Genomic DNA, 20263 nt, shown 5'->3' on the forward strand with positions numbered 1-20263 from the left:
GTTGGATGGCATCACTGACTCAATGGACATGAGTTTGAGCAGCCTCCTAGAGATGGTGAAGGACAGAGAAGCCTGGCATGCTGCAGTCCATGGGGGTGCAAAGAGTCGGACATGACTGAGGGACTGAACAACAACAACAATCACAGATGTAAACATACTTTTATTTACCTTCTGAAAGCAGCTTCTGGCTGCCCAGGTGGTGTTAGTGGTAAAGGACCTGCCTGCCAATGCAGAATACATAAGAAATTTGGATTTGATTTCTGGGTATGGAAGATCCCTTATAGGAGGGCATGGCAATCCACTCCAGTATTCTTCCCTGGAGAATCACATGGACAGAGGAACCTGGCAGGCTCCTGGCATGCTGCAGTCCATGGGGTCACAAAGAGTTGGACACAACTGAAGCTGAAGCAACTTAGCATACACACACACACACACACACACACACACACAAACACACACAAAGCATCTTCTACAGTATGGATTTGCTGAGGGATACACTAAAATATGCATATTGCTAAAAAGGAAGTTTATTGATCATTTTTATTCCTCTTCACTTCCAAGCAGGTAGTGAGAGTGAGCACTGCATCAAGTTTACAGCTTAAAACTGCCCTAAAATTTTGATTACAAGAGACTTAATAATCATGTTTTACTTCTGTAGTTTAATTGGCTCTAAACCTTGATGGTAATCTAAACAATTCCTATCAAGCTTACAAACTTACGCTCTATTAAGAATTCCTCTTACTGTAATGTACTCATACCATTTTTATTGTCAATCCTCATGAAACAAATTAGGCTAATTATATCCTGAAGTTTAAAGTTTTGCTTGAGACTTTATTTGCTCTTGAATTACAAATTTAAGTCAATTATTTTTCTTCCCAAGGTGCAATATCCTTTTAGTTTGCCCATGAGTTGGCCTACCAGCCTTATATCCTTTATGCCTTCTCTTCTCTCATTATCACTATTTCCTATTTATATTGTTTCATCAGCAAAGTGAATAAGAACATAGGTTCTAGTGATAGTCTTCATAAATTTAATACCAAATGTATTGGTTACTAGCTATATGGTCTTTGAATAAACTTTTATGCCTAGTTTCCATGTAAAAATTAGTGAAAACACTACTATTTTTACCCATTTGTTACAATGATTCAAGGAGATAATATACATATGAAGGTTAGCAAGGTACCTGGCATGTAAACAGACTCTATACTATTAGTTATTATTGTTGTTGATGGTGTTACATATTTTATATGTTTAATAAATTTATTGCCAAAACTTTTCTGTTACTTTTTATATTCAAACAAAACATTTAACTTTTCTTTCCTTAGTATTTTTTAGCATCATGACCAAATATCTTTTATTAAATAGGCATATTTTGCTATGCTTGTTTTTATGTAATGTTTACAAATAAATGGCAAGCCATACTTCACAAACACTTGAAGAATTGTACCATACAGATATCTCACATGAATTTAGTCTAATGATTTAGCTATAAAGTTGTCACATTTTAAAATATTGGGCAGTGACAGGAGTGCATTTATAGAATCAATCATTTTAGCAATATTTGCCTTTTAGAGTTTAAGAAGTAATTTCAAAGGTAAAATAAAAATCATGAATCCATAACTTAGAGTAATTTCACTTTTAGTAAAATTTTTTGATCAATAAAATATATGATTATTACAAGTTATTATAAATTATTTATTTTATTTTTATTTTTTATATTTATTTTATTTATTATTTATTTATTTGGCTGTGCTGGGTCTTAGTTGTGGCATGCAAAGTCTTTGTTGCGGAATGTGGGATCTAGTTCCCTGATGAATGCAGGCCCCCTGCATTGGGAGAATGGAGTCTTAGCCACTGGACCACCAGCAAAGTTTAACAGGATTTATGCTACTGCTGCTGCTAAGTCGCTTCAGTCGTGTCTGACTCTGTGTGACCCCATGGACGGCAGCCCACCAGGCTCCCCTGTCCCTGGGATTCTCCAGGCAAGAACACTGGAGTGGGTTGCCATTTCCTTCTCCAATGCATGAAAGTGAAACATGAAAGTGAAGTCGCTCGGTCATGTCCGACTCTTAGCGACCCCATGGACTGCAGCCTACCAGGCTCCTCCATCCATGGGATTTTCCAGGCAAGAGTACTGTAGTGGGGCACCTTCTCTGTGTTGCTTCAATAGCAATATTTAAACACATAGTATTTTGCTAATACTTAAATAGCAATATTTAAACACATAGTAACAATATGTGTGGGGCTTACAGATATTCAGGTGAAAGCAATGTCTTGTTAACCAAACCTTGTAACTGCCTAATAGTTTCAGACTACTGATGTCACCTCCAGGAAAACCACATCCAAAGAAACAGTGACTCCCTTCACTTACACTATCTTCTTAGTCACTTTTTCCTAAATTTAACTTCTCTAACCATGGGTAGCTGAAGTAGAAACAAAAACAAGTAAAATCAAGTAGTAAGTGGCATACAAAATTTTGCCTCACATTCAAATAGCTGCTTTAGGAACCACAAGGCACTATTTTTCATTTTTTATTTTAAAACAAATATTTGCCTGTTCTAATAAAATGCTCAAACTTTCCCATAAACAAAATAGGCAGGCATTTAGAATCAATGATTTGCATTAGTGTGATCACCAATAAATTTAAATATAAATACATGCTATATTTTCTGCAAAAAGAGTCCTTTAGCAGTCAGGAAAATAATTCAATAGATATTTTTAGACCTAGTCTAAGACTCTCTCAGGTTAATAAAAATATGTTTAAATATTAATTATAATTATTTCACATGCTACAGTTATTAAGACTTCTCTTGACTGATGCCCAGAAGTTACAGAGATAAGAATTTAATTGTTATCTTCTTAATAGGTATTTGGTGTGGTGACATTAATATCAGACAAAGAGGACTTTAAGGCAAGGAGTATATTGAGAGAAGTTTTCATAATAATGAAAAATGCCAACTTAAGAGGAAGATATAACAATATTTATATTTGTGCTCCCCTGTATTCAATATATATAGTGCCAAAAATGAACTAAAAGGTAAAAAATAAGCAAATATCATAATTGTTAATTGTAACACAGCTTGGTACAAGTAACATAATTAACTACATAATGAATTAGCATATGTAGAACATTGAGTTGAACGTTTTCAGAACACGTGATCTTTTTAGCTACACAGAGACTACATTTAATCAATTTTTGACCATAATTTTTATCATATGCTAGGCAGTAAAGAAAACCTTAGTAAATTTGAAAATGTCAAATTCCTACAGATTACATCTGGAGCCCACAAGAAATAAACCAAAATTAAATGATATAAAAATTTATTGGAATATAATTTTAAATTATATTTTAAAATGTTTGGAACTTAAGCCCTTCAAAATAACTTCTGAGTCAAAAAAGATCTACCATGGACACAAAGATATCCTCCACGTAAGAACTCCATCTTCCCTGTGGACAAAACCAATTGGATTAGCCTTGAGTCTATGTGGAAAAAGAAAGAGGTTCAGCTGAGTCCAGTTTTCCAACTGTCCTTGCCAAAGTATTTAGCATCTGTGTGAAGCCTTCTGAACCTCTATAAGAGCCGAGCTACAAGGTAAAAATAAGAAACAACCCCAGTCAGTCATTGGTACAATGAGTAGAAAAATTGCCAACCACTTTCTTTTTGAATTTCTGACTCAAAAAATCATGACATATAATGAAATTGTTGTTTTAAGTCACTGAGACAGCCTATTAAGTTTGCTGAAGCTACTCAATCTGTCATTCAGAAAGATAAAAATTTATCCTGAGACTCAAATACAAGTTCAACTATTATTTGCAACATACTTTGGTACAGGAAAAGTTGGGGAAAGCATTTTTATGAGGATTTTAGAAGCTTTGGAGGGTCACAGAGTACTTACAGTTTCCTGTGTCTGGAGATGGAAGAACATAGACAAGGTGGAACAGGACAGAGTCTCTGTGGCTAATGACCAGTTAGTTAGGTCTGGTGTTTTGCACTGGTCTCAGCCTATTGGTCGGAGAAGGCAATGACACCCCACTCCAGTACTCTTGCCTGGAAAATCCCATGGACAGAGGAGCCTGGTAGGCTGCAGTCCATGGGGTCGCTAAGGGTTGGACATGACCGAGCAACTTCACTTTCACGTTTCACTTTCATGCATTGGAGAAGGAAATGGCAACCCTCTCCAATGTTCTTGCCTGGAGAATCCCAGGGAGGGGTAGCCTGCTGGGCTGCTGCCTATGGGGTCACACAGAGTCAGACACGACTAAAGTGATTTAGCAGCAGCAGCAGCAGCAGCAGCCTATTGGTAGTGATGTTATTGGCTAGGAAAGCCTAGGCACTCACCTAGGCCCATACTACTTGTAGCAGGCACCTACAGGAGTTTCTCTAAATGGAGCCAATGTAGTGACAATATCGGGCCCTTGTGGTTTTTTATTATGATTGTTAGACTTACCTTGGGACCAGCCATCAGGAAACTGTGAGAAGCCAAGGTTTATTACTCATGAGTACTGAAGAGTGCACAGCACCCCTGGGTCACACAATGAGGTTGCAGGGGGGAAGAGAGGGAGAGAGAGGAAGAGAAATCATGTACTTTGGCTTCTGCCTTTATTAGCATCTTGGGTAGGGACCTAAGGTTTCATGCATTTGCTTGTCACTGGTGAATTTAAACACATAAGAACAAGAATGTGGGTGAGGTGTCATTCAAGTAAGTGGTCAGTTATCTGGGTTACCTGGAGTTTTCTGAAAGGGGTGTTTCATGGGTGTGAGCGGCCTTCTTTCTTAACTAGTTGTTTAGCTAGTAGCTCTGTCATTATGCTGGCAACTTGTTTATTCAAAATGGATATCTTTGAAATCAAAAACTTGATGTTGGGCATTAACATTACAAGCAAAACTTAACTATCAGGCTCTTACACTACACCTGGGTTTTAGTTGGGTAAATAGGAAGTTACTGGACATGAGGAATTTTCCAGGAGCCTTGCCATTCTCATGGGACAGCTAAAAAACTCCTACTCATTCTTTAGCTGCTGAATCTAAATGCTTTGGAAAGGAGAGAAGGGTATGTGAATTTCTATCGTCTGCAGGGACTACGATATGCCCAATGAAAAGTTGAACTATTTGAATAGTGTCACTGTCTTGGTAAAGAAATCACAATTCAAAGATGTGACCAATAGAAAACAGATGCTGGGCAAGAGTTAGTGGACTCTCATGAGGGAGATGCTGACACCTGGGACCACCAAGAATGGTATTTTTAAAAAAAATAATAGATAGTGATGATTAAGGACTAGAAGCTTTACCACCACCAATAACATCACCACCAGAACTCCATGGATGCTTTTAAACCTTCCAGAGCTTAGATCAAATCCACAAAGCATCTGAAACTTGATGAAAATATATTTTGTACATACTTTGCCCTGATAAGAATTAATGTACTTTTCAGCTTCTGGGATAGTTAAAAGCTAGAGTTAGAATTTAAATTCAGTTATAGAAAAATAAAAATACTGAATATTTTGGATTTTTTTTTAAAGATTTCATTTGTTATTGTACTTTCCATAAATTTATCTTTCATTAATGTGCTTCAACATAAGATTTAGTAAATATTCTAACTTTACAAGTTTTATTTGACCACCATTTAGCTGTTAACTATTTTTGGAATCTAATATTAAAGGCCAAATTAAAAATTTACCAAGTACCTAAGAATTTAGTAAATTTAATTTTCATAATTTTAAATGTTATAATCAGAATATTTTTGTCAGTTGTTTCCTGAGATATGAATATAAATTGCTCTTTTATATTCATTTATGATTATTTCCATACATAAAGGCTGTTCTTAATCATCTTTGTCCATTCCTGCTGTCACAGAGATAGAAAACAGCATAAAACATTTTCAGTCTCCACAGGTCATTTAAAATTATCAAATGACCTAGAGGCTAAAACAGGCTATGTCCTTTTACTGAACCCCAGGAGTCACTAATATTTCTTTTAGCATGATGAAATAATAGAATTTACTTTTCTTGCCTAAAGTATGATAGAATTCACTTGTCCAGCTTATTAAGAACTTTGTTTCATTTATATTTTTTATTTTCTTTTTTTCATGAGCATGAAAACAAATTCCACAGGACAGTAACAGGCCTGAAAATATGAGTTTGCACACTATATAGAATGTTCCTTTAATAAGAAGCCAGAGCAATATAGAAAATAGGGATTGACCCCAAATCAAACATGAGTCAGGGCCCTGTATTGCTGTTCCTGAAACCATCTCTGCTCTCTTCCTAGAGCCTCCCAAGTGGCACAAGAAATTGGTCAAGAAATCCCTTGCCAATGAAGGAGATGCGAGAGTGCACTGCAGGTTGGATCTCTGGGTTGGGAAGATCCCCTGCAGTAGGAAATGGCAACCCATTCCAGTATTCTTGCTGGGGAAATTCCATGGACAGAGAAGTCTAGCAGGCTACAGTCCATGGGGTCACAAAGGTTTGAACAGGACTGAGCATGGCAAATTGATGGGGAAACAGTGGCTGACTTTATCTTTCTGGGCTCCAAAGTCACTGCAGATGGTGATTGCAGCCATGAAATTAAAAGATGCTTACTCCTTGGAAGGAAAGTTACGACCAACCTAGATAGCATATTAAAAAGCAGAGACATTGCTTTGTCAACAGAGGTCCGTCTAGTCAAGGCTATGGTTTTTATGGTGGTCATGTATGGATGAGAGTTGGACTATAAAGAAAGCTGAGCGCTGATGAATTGATGTTTTTGAACTGTGGTGTTGGAGAAGACTCTTAAGAGTCCCTTGGACTGCAAGGAGATCCAACCAGTCCATCCTAAAGGAAATCGGTCTTGAATATTCATTGGAAGGACTGATACTGAAGCTGAAACTTCAATACTTTGGCCACCTGATGCAAAGAGCTGACTTGTTTGAAAAGGCCTCGATGCTAGGAAAGATTGAGGGCAGGAGGAGAAGGAGACAACAGAGGATGAGATGGTTGGATGGCATCACCAACTCAACGGACATGCATTTGGGTGGACTCCGAGAGTTGGTGATGGACAGGGAGGCCTGGCATGCTGTGGTTCATGGGGTCGAAAGGAGTCAGACACGACTGAGCGACTGAACTGAACTGACTGATCACACAGTAAAACAACAATAAACTCTTCTCCTCCTCTCTTATAAATCATTAAACTGCCTTCAGGTTTCCCACTTAAACATTAGAACCAGGAATACTCCACAATTTATTTCTCTCTTAATTTATTTTGCCTAGTGTATCTTCAGAATCTGCACAAAAAATATTATCATTTCTATGATATAAATGGATAATAAAAATTATAATGCTACCCTTCTTGGCTGAAATAATGTTTACAATTCACGTGTCGTCTTAAAAAGGTTGCACCCTAGAAAGATTTTGCATGGCCTGTTGTAAAATATTCCAAGACAAACTTTATAAATATAGACTTTGATTTTGGTTCAATTTTCAATCAAAATATCAAAAAGTAGTAATGTGGAATACAAATTAATGACAGTAAAAAATTATAGCTGATACTTTTACTATGAAGCCATCTTTTACAGCTTTTTCTTCCCCAGTGAATTTACATACCAGTAATCTTCAAACTTAGATTTACTGCATTTTTAAACATTCAGGGAACAATCTTTATTCTTTACCACATCAAACTATATACTTTTAAGACGAGATCCCACAAATTGTACATATAATCTGTGTCACAATTAAATGTTTAAAGTTTGTATTTTCAACTTTAACATTTGTGTTTTAAAACATTATTTGTCAATGTTCACCAGTTGCCTGAGGAAAAAACAGACTTCTGAAATTTTATTTACTCATGTCTTGCTTTTTTTCACTGAGCTTTTTTTTTTTTTTTTTTTTTTTGAGCTACCTAGGCTTAGATAGATAATGTGGTGGTTATTGTTTTAGTCGCTAAATTGTGTCCAACTCTTTGCAACCCACATACTGTAACCCTCCAGGCTGCTTTGTCCTGGGAATTCCCAGGCAAGAATACTGGAGTGGGTTGTCATTTTCTTCTCTAGGGGATCTTCCTGACCCAGGGATTGAAACTGCGTCTCCTGAATTGGCAGGTGGATTCTTTACCACTGAGCCACTATGGAAGCCCCAGATAGCGTGGTAAAGAAAAAAAAAAAAAAAAAACTAGCTCTGATAAACACCAATCAAGACACATATTTTCTATAGCAAAGCTAGCAGATAAGAAATAAATAAGTTGGAGATAAGTAGAAAAGCTGATGTAATTAAACACCCTACTACTAAGAGAAAAAAAGATACTTTAAAAAGTAACTGAGAGGTAATGAAGAGGAAAAACGTATCTGATGAGTTCCATAGATAACATCTTGCTAAGTCTCTTCAGTCGTGTCCGACTCTGTGCCACCCCATAGGCGGCAGCCCACCAGGGTCCCCCGTCCCTGGGATTCTCCAGGCAAGAACACTGGAGTGGGTTGCCATTTCCTTCTCCAGTGCATGAAAGTGAAAAGTGAAAGTGAAGTCGCTCAGTCGTGTCCGACTCTTCGTGACCCCATGGACTGCAGCCTACCAGGCTCCTCCGTCCATGGGATTTTCCAGGTGAGAGTACTGGAGTCGGGTGCCATTGTAGTGCTAGTTTAATATATTGGAGAAGGCAATGGCACCCCACTCCAGTACTCTTGCCTGGAAAATCCCATGGGAGGAGGAACCTGGTAGGCCGCGGTCCATGGGGTCGCTAGAGTCGGATACGACTGAGCGACTTCACTTTCACTTTTCACTTTCATGCACTGGAGAAGGAAATGGTACCCACTCCAGTGTTCTTGCCTGGAGAATCCCAGGGACGGGGCAGCCTGGTGGGCTGCCGTCTATAGGGTCGCACAGAGTCGGACACGACTGAAGTGACTTAGCAGCAACAGCAGCAGTTTAATATATAAAGGTCATTTCACACTTGATGTATCTGAAAAGACATTTGATCTCACTCTTACACCCACACCCATATCTGTTTCTTCTCCAGTTGTCCCCATTTTAGAAAATGACATGTATTTTCACATTGTCATTTGAACCCAAATCCTTTTATGTTGTCCTTGAATACTTTCAAGCATACCATCATTTAGTTCTTCAGCAGGTTCTGTTTGCTCCATCTTTCTGGAACAATATTTCCTGAATCTGCTTATTTCTCATCTGCCTCAGTTCTTCTGTCCCTATCCAAACCATCTCATTGTACCTGGACTATGAAATTTCAGTGCCTTTCTAATAATTCTCATTGTTTCAACTCCTTTCCTTCTACAGACACTTTTCTACAAAGCAGGTAGCCTGATCATTTATAAATGTAAATCAGATCACACACTCTTTTGCTCAGATTCTGCTGTGTCTTCATTTTATTCCACAGAAAAGCAAATTTCAACCTCACTTAAGTGACTCTGCATGATCTCTCCAACCTCTCCACTCATGTAAGTTTCTGGTTTACTTCCTTAATTTGGTCTCACTAGTTTTCCTGATGATTTTTCAATAAGCTAGGTTGATTCTGACTCCAAATTTTGCACTGTATTTCTTCTTTGCTTAGAATTCTCCCAGTTCTCCATGAACCCCGTTCCCTTATTGTATTCAGAGTTCTGTTTATAGAATCATCTATGGAGAGAGGATTTCCTTGATCATCCCACATAAAATTCTCTAGTCCTTGATATGCTTTATTTCCTACAAATAGCTTAACTATTCAACATTATATTGTTTTATATTTGTTTATTAGTTCATTATTTTCTCCCTCAACTAGGATATAAACTTCATGAGAGATTTTGGCTAGTGGATCCTTTGTTTTCTCAGAAACAATGCATTACACAATGTAACATTAAATAGGTATTGGCGAACCAGATCAACGGGGCTTTCCTGGTAGCTCAGTGGTAAAGAATCTGCCTTGGAGATGCGAGTTCAGTTCTGGATGAGGAATATTCCCTAGAGAAGGAAATGGCAACCCACTTCAATATTCTTGCCTGGGAAATTCCATGGACAGTGGAGCTTGGTGGGCCATAGTCTGCTGCTGCTGCTGCTAAGTCTCTTCAGTCGTGTTTGACTCTGTGCGACCCCATAGATGGCAGCCCACTAATCTCCTCTGTCCCTGGGCAAGAATACTGGAGTGGGTTGCCATTTCCTTCTCCAGTGCATGTCTATGGGGACACAAGAGTCACACATGACTTAATAACTAAACAACTACATCAATGAACAAACTGCAGTAGTCATCCCCCCTTGAATGCATCAGCCAGTCCCCAGGCCTACAGTCTTTAATTTCAGTATCACATACTAAATTTACTTGGATGACAGTAAATAAATTTTTTCTTGTCCTTCCACATGGCATATGAGATCTTAGTTTCTTGACCAAGGACCTAACCTGTGCAGTGGAAGCACAAAGTCTTAACCACTGGACCACCAGAGAAGTACCTTTTTTTATGTGAAGGTTCATGTCTCATCTTTAATTTCAAGTGTAGGGCTAACATATTAATATTCATTTTAAGAAACTATATCATCATTTGTATCATCACTTTAATAAAAAAGTCATTTTAATTTAGGTAAGATAGTTAATGTGGCTCTAGTGATGACAATACTATATAAAATTAATGCATTACTTTCATTATCTGATAAATATAAATCCTTAGCATATAAATGTGGCAAGTTCTACAGCTCACATCCAGCAACATTAGTATCATCAGGCAAAGAAAACTCAGCTTCTCACCAGAGAAGGGAGAGAAATTTAAGTGTTCTTTTAACTAGTGTATGAGATTTTGTTCTAAACACTTTGTTTTTTAGAAAGGCAAACCAGCATATTAGACCAGTGGTTCTAAACTGAGGATGATTTTTATCACCAAAAGACATTAACAATGTTTTCAGTTTTGGATGTCACAGCTTGGAGAAAGGTACCATTGGCATCTAATCTGTAGGCACCAGGAATGCTGCTAAAATTCCCACAATATACAGGGTAGCTCTGCATAGTAAATTATCCAGACCAAAATGTTACCACCGCCTAGGTTGAAAAACTGTGTTAGACAGGCAGGACTGTAATTTTAAGTCTTTCTTTAATTCAGAACACAAAATAATTTTGAAACTTGTTCAAAACTTCAAGCTTATTCCTCTGCATTTATGATCTCTAAGCTTCAAGCAATCAGTGCCATCTCATATCTTTCTTCTCTGACTCATGCAGACTCAGAGTAACTGCTCTTTCATCTTAGTTTCTGCTGCTCTTCCTGAAAATATGTAGCTTATAGATCAATTACTTAGGTCGAGAGAGTCTGGGAGCCCAAGTGACCATTTTTTCTTTCTATGAGTGATTTTTCCCTTGAATTTTTATTTGATTATTCCATTGCTAATGCACCCATCTTTCTGACAAAAATTTTCATCATCTTTTTCCCAAAACAGAATATGCTCTAAAATGACTATTGGGAACTGATTAAATAAAAACTGACTCAAATTTTTCAACTAAATTGAATAAACTGAGGCGTGTATATTGTAGAATTATTTTAACTTTTTTTGAAATGAAATACTTTCTGTTCCAATAAGTTTAATATTTGTCTTATTATTGGGAAAAAAGAATTTCTGCTGTTGAGACTTTTCATTCTCAGATATCAGTAAACTTGTTGACTTAATCTGGCATTAATGGGGAATGGCATCTTTAGAGCTCAAACTCTATCTAGCTAGTTCCATGACTTTTATGCTATTTTAGATGTATGTTTGAATTAATAAAGCATCTTGTGATTTCATATATCTTAATGTGTTATATGATATATTTAAGTACACTGTACATATTAAATTTTTCCTTAGTAAACTAAAGTACTTAAATTTGCTTCAGATAGTCCTAGATTAAATCAATGCTCAATCATTTACTGGTGTAACTGTTGTTTAATCACCAAGTTGTGTCCAACTCTTTTGCAACCCCATGGACTAGAGCCTCCCAAACTACTCTGTCCATGGGATTTCCCAGACAAGAATACTGGAGTTGGTTGCCATTTCCTTCTCCAGGGGATTTTCCCATGACTGTAGGCAAGTTATTTAGAAACTAGGTCCTATGATCTATCTGACACTATCTTATGGAGTATTACAAAGAAAAATAATATGATAAATGAAAAATGTCTCACATGGTCTCTGACACTTAGGAGGTAAATAATAAGTAGGAATGAGTGTATAAGTAGTGTTATTAGTGTATAAAAATTTTATTTTCTAATGAAACGGAAAGGTTCAAAATTCTTTAGAGAAATTGATCAGGACCTTTATACCATATTGTGGTCCATGCTACCTCTTGACTCAGAAGCAACATATCATAAGACATTTGTTCATTTAATAAATAAAAGTGCACTTTTTTTTCCATATAGATATTGAGTTATTCAGGTTTGTGTTTTGTCTTCCCCAAGTATGTCAATTTCCCCTTTGGACTGCTCTCAACTTTATAAATAAATAAATAACGAATTATCTATACATGTGAGTCTACTTCTGACTGCTCTATTCTGTTTTACTGATCTATTTGTTTTTCTTTATGCCAACATAACACAGAAAAGACATTTAAATGTTAGAAGGTATTAAATTTAAAGTATGTGTGAGATATGTTTCATTTGTGAATATGGTACACCTGATTTTATTTAAGTTTAAAAATCTGAGATTTAAGATATCAAAATGGCAGGTATTATTTTGATTACCGAGGATATGAATACAAATTATTTTCAGGCCTTTTAAAGATAAATTTCATAAAAATGTTATTCTGAGTAAATAAGCAAATGAAAGGCTGATTGATGATACTTGATATAGACAATGTTTTATTTGTCATTCTTTGTCACGGGCCATTTGTAGCCATAAACCAAAAATATTAAAAAAAAAAATAATAGAGAGAGAGAAAAGAATTTCCGGAATCTTAGCCTCAATAACATTTTTCAAAGTGAGGACAAATCCCTATCACAGTGACTTGCACAAAATGAAAACAGTGAAAGTGTTGGTCACTGAGTCATGTCCAACTCTTTGTGATCCCATATAGATCACAGGCTCCTCTGTCTATGGAATTCTCCAGGCAAGAACACTGAAATGGCCATTCCATTCTCCAGGAGATCTTCCTGACCCAGGGATCAAACTCGAGTCTCCCACATTGCAAGCACACTGTTTACTGTCTGAGTCATCAGGGACACCCAAAAAGACTTGCCAAAAAATAGGGGGAAATAGTCAATCATAAATATATGCTGCATGAACTAATGAATGCATGAAAAAATGAATGTTGGGGACATACAGATTGCTTTGAACATTTTCTATGATATTATGATTGACATAATGGTTACTTTCATATATGGCAAAGGCTGACCATCCTGAGATAATATGATAATTTTAAGAAATATCAGATTTTGAAATGAGATATGAATATGTATGAATATGAATATCTCACCTCTCACAACTATGTAAGGCAATATGCATTCAAACTTTTCTATTTCTAAAATTTCTTTCCATCTCTTTTAAGGTGTATTACATTAAAAAAAATCTCATACTGACTTATCTTCCCAACTCACTTTCCCAACTGTTACACACACATGAAAGCAACAGTTTTCTATAAATCTTTCAATGGTTGGCTAATTCCAAGTCAGTTATGTGCTCACACTGTGATAAAATTATAATGTATTTCTCTTCCTAAAGTTTGGATTTACTTCAGACCTTGGAATGTGGATTATAACACAACAAATCTCACCATCTGGAGGTTTGCAAGTCATAATATTTTTTACCTTTATTGTCACTGCATCTCTTCATAAATTCATAAGTATATGAGAATAAACATACACTATTCCTTGCAGTTTGTCAGTACAATAGACATTTGTGACAAGTAAATTGCTAACAAAACATTTATAACAAATATGATCTGGATGATAAGTTGTACCTTTAAAATAGAAATAAAAATTTCCAGGCATCTAATTTTTATATTACGGGCTCAAGAACAGAATTTTCTCATTTGAAGAATTAAGTGAGCTGACAGTTACTGAGTAACAAAAACCTACCAGCTACAATCGACTGCACTGTTGTAGAGTTCAACCTTTTGAAAAGCCTATATTTTATTCCCTAGATGCTAATAAGCTTCCCAACTTGATAAAAAGTTGACTTACCATACAGGTGATGCCTCATAAAGATGGGTCTATACAACATCCTTGAGAAATCATGTTCAGATACTGCAGACTTTCAGGTTAGTGAGAAAGATAGATGCAAGATCTGTGAAATTTGAAATCAGTTAAATTTTGAAAAATATATATTGACAATTATTTCAAAGGTCTGTAAACATGATACAAACACTTACCGATTGAAATTTTCTAATTGACTCAAAGTCATTTTCCCAACATCTCTGGTTGAAGGGTGAGGAAAGGTGAAGTTGGCACGGATTGTGCCTGCTTTAAGCAGTATCATTCTTACTAATTTTAGCTTTGAGCCTATTGAAACAATTTAAATTATATGGAAGACAATATATTTGGCCATTTCCTTTATTTCTCCCAGTAGTAATCAGAAGTCATGGTGGTAATTCATTCAGTTCAGTCCAGTACCTCATTTGTGTCCAGTTCTTTTTGACCCCATGGGTGAAGCACACCAGGCCTCCTTGTCCATCACCAACTCCTGGAGCTTACTCAAATGCATATCCATCGTGTCAGTGATGCCATCCAACCATCTCATCCTTTGTCGTCCCCTTCTCCTCCTGCCTTCAATCTTTCCCAGCACCAGGGTATTTTCCAATGAGTCAGTTCTTCACATCAAGTGCCCAAAGTATTGGAGTTTCAGCTTCAGAATCAGTCCTTCCAATGAGCATTCAGGACTGATTCTCTTTAGGATTGACTGGTTTGATCTCCTTGAAGTCCAGGGGACTCTCCAGAGTTTTCTCTACCAGTTCAGTTCAGTCACTCAGTCGTGTCCAACTCTTTGCAGCCCCATGAATCACAGCACGCCAGGCCTCCCTGTCCATCACCAACTCCCAGAGTTCAGACTCATGTCCATCAAGTCAGTGATGCCATCCAGCCATCTCATCCTCGGTTGTCCCCTTCTCCTCCTGCCCCCAATCCCTCCCAGCATCAGAGTCTTTTCCAATGAGTCAACTCTTCAATGAGGTGGTCAAAGCACTGGAGTTTCAGCTTTAGCATCATTCCTTCCACAGAAATGCCAGGGCTGATCTCCTTCAGAATGGACTGGTTGGATCTTCTTACAGTCCAAGGGACTCTCAAGAGTCTTCTCCAACACCACAGTTCAAAAGCATCAATTCTTCAGCGCCCAGCCTTCTTCACAGTCCAACTCTCACATCCATACATGACTACTGTAAAAATCATAGCTTTGACTAGATGGACCTTTGTTGGCAAAGTAATGTCTCTGCTTTTTAGTATGCCATCTAGGTTGGTCATAACTTTTCTTCCAAGGAGTAGACGTCTTTTAATTTCATGGCTGCAGTCACCATCTGCAGTGATTTTGAAGCTCCCCAAAATAAAGTCTCTATTTCCGCTGTTTCCCCCATCTATTTTCCATGAAGTGATGGAACCAGATGTCATGATCTTAATTTTCTGAATGTTGAGTTTTAAGTCAACTTTTACTCTCCTCTTTCACTTTCATCAAGAGGCTCTTTAGTTCTTCACTTTCTGCCATAAGGGTGGTGTCATCTGCATATCTGAGATTACTGAAATTTCTTCCAGCAACCTTGATTCCAGCTTGTGCTTCATCTAGCCCAGCATTTTGCATGATGTACTCTGCATATAAGTTAAATAAGCAGGGTGACAATATGCAGTCTTGTACACCTTTCCCAATTTGGAACCAGTCTCTTTTGTTCATTTGTTCCATGTCCATTTCTAACTGCAGCTTCTTAACCTGCATACAGATTTCTCAAGAGGCAGGTCAGGTGGTCTGATATTTCCGTCTCTTGAAGAATTTTCCAGTTTGTTGTGATCCACACAGTCAAAGGCTTTGGCATAGTCAATAAAGCAGAAGTAGATGTTTTTTTCTGGAACTCTCTTGCTTTCTCAATCATCCAACAGATGTTAGCAATTTGATGTCTGGTTTTTTTTTTTTTTTTTTCTTTGCCTTTTCTAAATCCAGCTTGAACATCTGGAAGTTCACAGTTCACGTACGGCTGAAGCCTGGCTTTGAGAATTTTGAGCATCACTTTGCTAGCATGTGAGATGTAATTGTGAGGTGGTTTGAACATTCTTTGGCATTGCCTTTCTTTGGGTTTGGAATGAAAACTGATTTTTTCCAGTCCTGTGGCTACTGCTGAGTTTTCCAAATTTGCTGGCATATTGAGTACAGCACTTTCACAGCATCATCTTCATCAAAAATGACAGAATGATCTCCATTTGTTTTCAAGGCAAACCACTCAATATTATAGTAATCCAAGTCTATGCCCAAGCAGTAATGCTCAAGAAGCTGAAGTTGAATGGTTCTATGAAGATCTACAGGACCTTCTAGAACTAACACCCCAAAAAGATGTCCTTTTCATTATAGGGGACTGGAATGCAAAAGTAGGTTATTCGTTAGGTTTGTGATTAAATTTTGTTCAAGTAAGTAATCTGAGAATATGCTAAGGGAATTTTAAGACTTTTCAAATGGAGATAACAAAAAAGGCATAAAATAGGACATGTACTCCCGCAGAATAAGACTTTGCTTTTCTGAATACTACCTGCACCTGAACTCTGGAAATCATGCAATAGTGTTTTAGATATTCATCTGTAAATTTCTAACAAAAGCTATTCATACATTCATTCATTCAAAATAAAATTGTTGAGCACTGACTCAAAATTTCTTGGTATTGTACAAGTCACTGGTAAAATTGAATAAGAAAGGATACCTATCCTCAAAGAGATCACTAACTCATATAGATTCCAAATTAGTAAATGACCTTTGCAACATGTTTTTTATAGGTACTATAGTAAAGGTAATGCAACTGCAATGAATGCATTGAAAAAAGTTTAAGTCAATCCTACTTGAGAGTGAGATGGTGGAAGCACAGACAGTTTTAAAAAGAAAATGAAGCTTGAGTAGAATTTTAAAGAAAAAAAAAAAAAAGAGAAGATTTCCAAAGATGTAATATAAAGGAAAGAAGTTTTAGAATGAGGATATGTGTATGGGGAACTTCTTGGCTGAAAATAAAAATGTAAATTACAAAGCTAATTATGATCTTTTGATATAATATTTCCACAGAGGCATTCATTGATATATAGCCTAATTTGAAATCTAGTGTGGCCTAAATTTAGGTGTGGGGACTACTGAAACATTTTCACTGCCTTTACTTAGAGCCTATTAAGTTAGCAAAATATAATCACATAATGTGGAACACTTTACTGATGATTTCTGTGTGGTTCTTGGAAAAGAATTTTCTCCATGCATAGGTGTTAATAGTCTGATCACATACTTTAAGAATAGAAAATCATATTTCTAACGTGTTATTTGAAAGCAGTTGCAGTGTAGTTTTATACTGTAATCTTCTAAAATATTATAGGATTTCTTTGCATTAACCTTTGGACATTTGAGCTGATACATTTTGTTACCAGAATTTCACAGATCAAATTCACACAGTAGTTTGTATTTTCTTTCCCTCAGATTTACTAATTTAAGAAGTGATTGGTTTGTTTTCAATCATAACACATGTATGTAACAGAGTTGTTTCCAATTTAAGAGGAAAAAAATATGTAGTTTCTCAAAATATATTACGGCCCTCAGCTACCAGGATTAACAGGTAAATTTGTCTTCTTTCTCCAGTCCCCAGCCTCCTTTCCTAGTACGTCCATTTCCAGAGGTAAGGATGGATATCACTATACAAAAGTATTGCCTTGATGATGGAAGACTATGAAACTGATGTATTATCCTTCATAACTAGTTCTTTGTTGCTGTTGTATGTTCAAAACATGAAGTTCTGTGATCACTGTTGAAGCATAAATTCCCCTTTATACTGCTCACTTTAAACTATTAATGCCTTCTGAAAATCTGCCTGTCTTCTGCAATCTGTCTGGGCAGATCTTTCACCTTGCCCTGCTTTCACTGTTGTTGCAGTAGGCCTTTGCTTTTTCCAATGCTCTTTCTAATGTGCTTTGGCTTTCTTAAAATTATAAATGGAAATTTTACATTTAGGAATGAAGGGTTAAGTTAATTCATATTGGTAATCTAGCAAGGGATCCTTTTGCAATGTTTTATTTAATTTTCCTCAGAAAGCCCACTGAAAATGGAAAGCATTGACTAAGCACTCATACATGAACACAGTTTTGGTGGTGCAGGCTGAGAGCAGGAAGGCTGGCCTCAGGCATGCCCCTGACAGCTGAACAAGGAGAAATTTGAGGGGTGGAAGGTCCAAAGTCTATATCTGAAGCAGAAAATTTCCTTAGATAGGTAATTTAATTTCTTAAATTTAAAAATAAACGTAATATTTTGCACTACAGTAGCTTATAATTGAATTGACTGTATGGAAAAATGCAGAGTAAAATACAGAGAGAGGGATGGGTGATAAGCAGAGCAAAGTAGGTAGCATGCAAATGGAGGAAAATGCCCCAAATTAGTAAATGGCATCACGCTTTGCAAGCATGGCTTGAAATTCTGTCTCAGAAATGGCATAGAGGATGCTGTCCATGTGCTCCCAAGATGTCCTTCACTGGACCAGTACATCTCCCCTCAACTATTGACTAATGGCTCATAATCTCCTGCATCTGCCAGAGCATTGCCCTCACTTGAACTGGATCTGCCTCTCTGAGGAGTTTTACACCATAGCAAGATCCCAATGACAAATGGACTCTGGGATGCAAAGGTAATGCACCCTGCCTCAGCATGGGACCTCACTCTCTTCCTGAGGGCATATGTTTAATATATCATTTTGAAAACAAAAATGCTCTAAGGCTCTGCTTTTTGGAATCCTACCTAAGATGATGCCAAAATATATTCTGGAAACAGATTATAAGGATATGGTTCTGAAAGTGAGTCATTTGCTAGCAGGGAGGCAATAAGCTCCCAATAAGATAGAAAAAGCGGGGAGGGGAGTGCTTCCTTGGTGGCTCAGTGGTAAGAATCCACCTTCCAATGCAGGAGAGAAGGGTTCAGTCCCTGGGTAGGGAAGATCTCCTGGAGAAGGAAATGGCAACCCACTTTTTATTTTTTTTTTATTTTTTTATCCAAAACGTGTTTATTGGGATGGTTTCCCGTTCATCTTGATACAGGGTACTTTTAGTGCTGCTTCCGTCTGAAAGAGCATCCTTCTGTAAGCCTTGCTTTTCCTCCTGTAGGCTGGCAGAGGACAGTAGAGTAGCCAACACACAAAACTACTGTTTGTGCATGGCTGAAGACGGTGGTGATTTTATAGCATCCTGGGCATTTTACATCCATGAAATAGGAATTGGGGCTCTGCACCAGGCGCTTCTTCTTGTGTTTCCTCTTCTCCTCTTCTGGAGAGGGATGAAGAAGATCCTTTGCGAGAGGCATGTTCTCGTGAGGAGGTCGTCACCGCTGGAAAGGGGCAACCCACTTTAGTATTCTTTCCTGGAGAATCCAATGGAAAGAGGAGTCTGGCGGCCTATAGTCCATAGGATTGTGAAGAGTAGACCATGACTTGGTAATTAAACAACAACAACAATAAAGTAGGAAAAATATTAGTAGGGCCTGAGGGACTATAACAGTGACTGCTCAGACTTTCACTGATTACTTAGAACAGGCTGTTTATGGAAGATAATTATCTGGCTGGTGCAGCAATTCTAACATTTCATAGATATAATGTAAATAGTAATTAATAAAACTGTGGAACTTGATGTTTGTTTCTAAGTTCCATGGATGTACAGAAAAGAGAAAATTAGAGACTTAGAACTATAATCAGTCTCATGAGGGTCAGGAAGCTTCCTCGGAGGCTCATTTGGATACTCTTTATTGCTTACAACCAGAGGAGGGGCAGCAGTGAAGAGCAGGTACAGGACCAAATTGTAAGATTTGGAGATTTGTAAAGAAGGTGGAATTTTAGTCCAGACAAGAGTCCAATGCCAAAGGCAGAGCCTTAATAACAAAGAGTGATCCTGAGACATGAGAGGGGATATCTAGTCTGATGCACTTGAGAATCTTGAACTCTCAATTCATTTTGTCACCTCGATATCAGCTGACTTGACTTCCCACCCATGGAGAGTCCTCAAATGAAGCAAATGCCTTACAAAACTACACTTGCCCTCCTTGGGATCTGTCCTACCTACCTTCTTCATCATCCATAATTCGAGAATAATGTGACACATTTTCAAGTGAAGCCATTTTCCAGTTAGACAAATACTGGGTAAAAATGATCATTTAAGTAAATAGCACTTA

At 37.3% G+C, this 20263-nt stretch overlaps 1 protein-coding gene across 1 annotated transcript; it reads right to left on the reverse strand.

The window, feature by feature from the left end:
• Positions 1-19069: 19069 nt before the first annotated feature.
• On the reverse strand, positions 19070-19432 carry LOC138431678 (small ribosomal subunit protein eS27-like). Its single transcript, XM_069573644.1, has one exon. It carries the CDS (start codon positions 19400-19402, stop codon positions 19148-19150), a length of 255 nt encoding a protein of 84 aa, XP_069429745.1. The 5' UTR covers positions 19403-19432; the 3' UTR covers positions 19070-19147.
• Between the last annotated feature and the right edge of the window lie 831 nt (positions 19433-20263).

Source organism: Ovis canadensis, chromosome 1, assembly GCF_042477335.2.
Source record: "Ovis canadensis isolate MfBH-ARS-UI-01 breed Bighorn chromosome 1, ARS-UI_OviCan_v2, whole genome shotgun sequence".
Lineage (NCBI taxonomy): Eukaryota > Metazoa > Chordata > Mammalia > Artiodactyla > Bovidae > Ovis > Ovis canadensis.

What these genes read in the sequence shown, in the direction of transcription:
- LOC138431678 (XM_069573644.1), bottom strand. Translation starts at nt 19,402, where the DNA reads ATGCCTCTCGCAAAGGATCTTCTTCATCCCTCTCCAGAAGAGGAGAAG.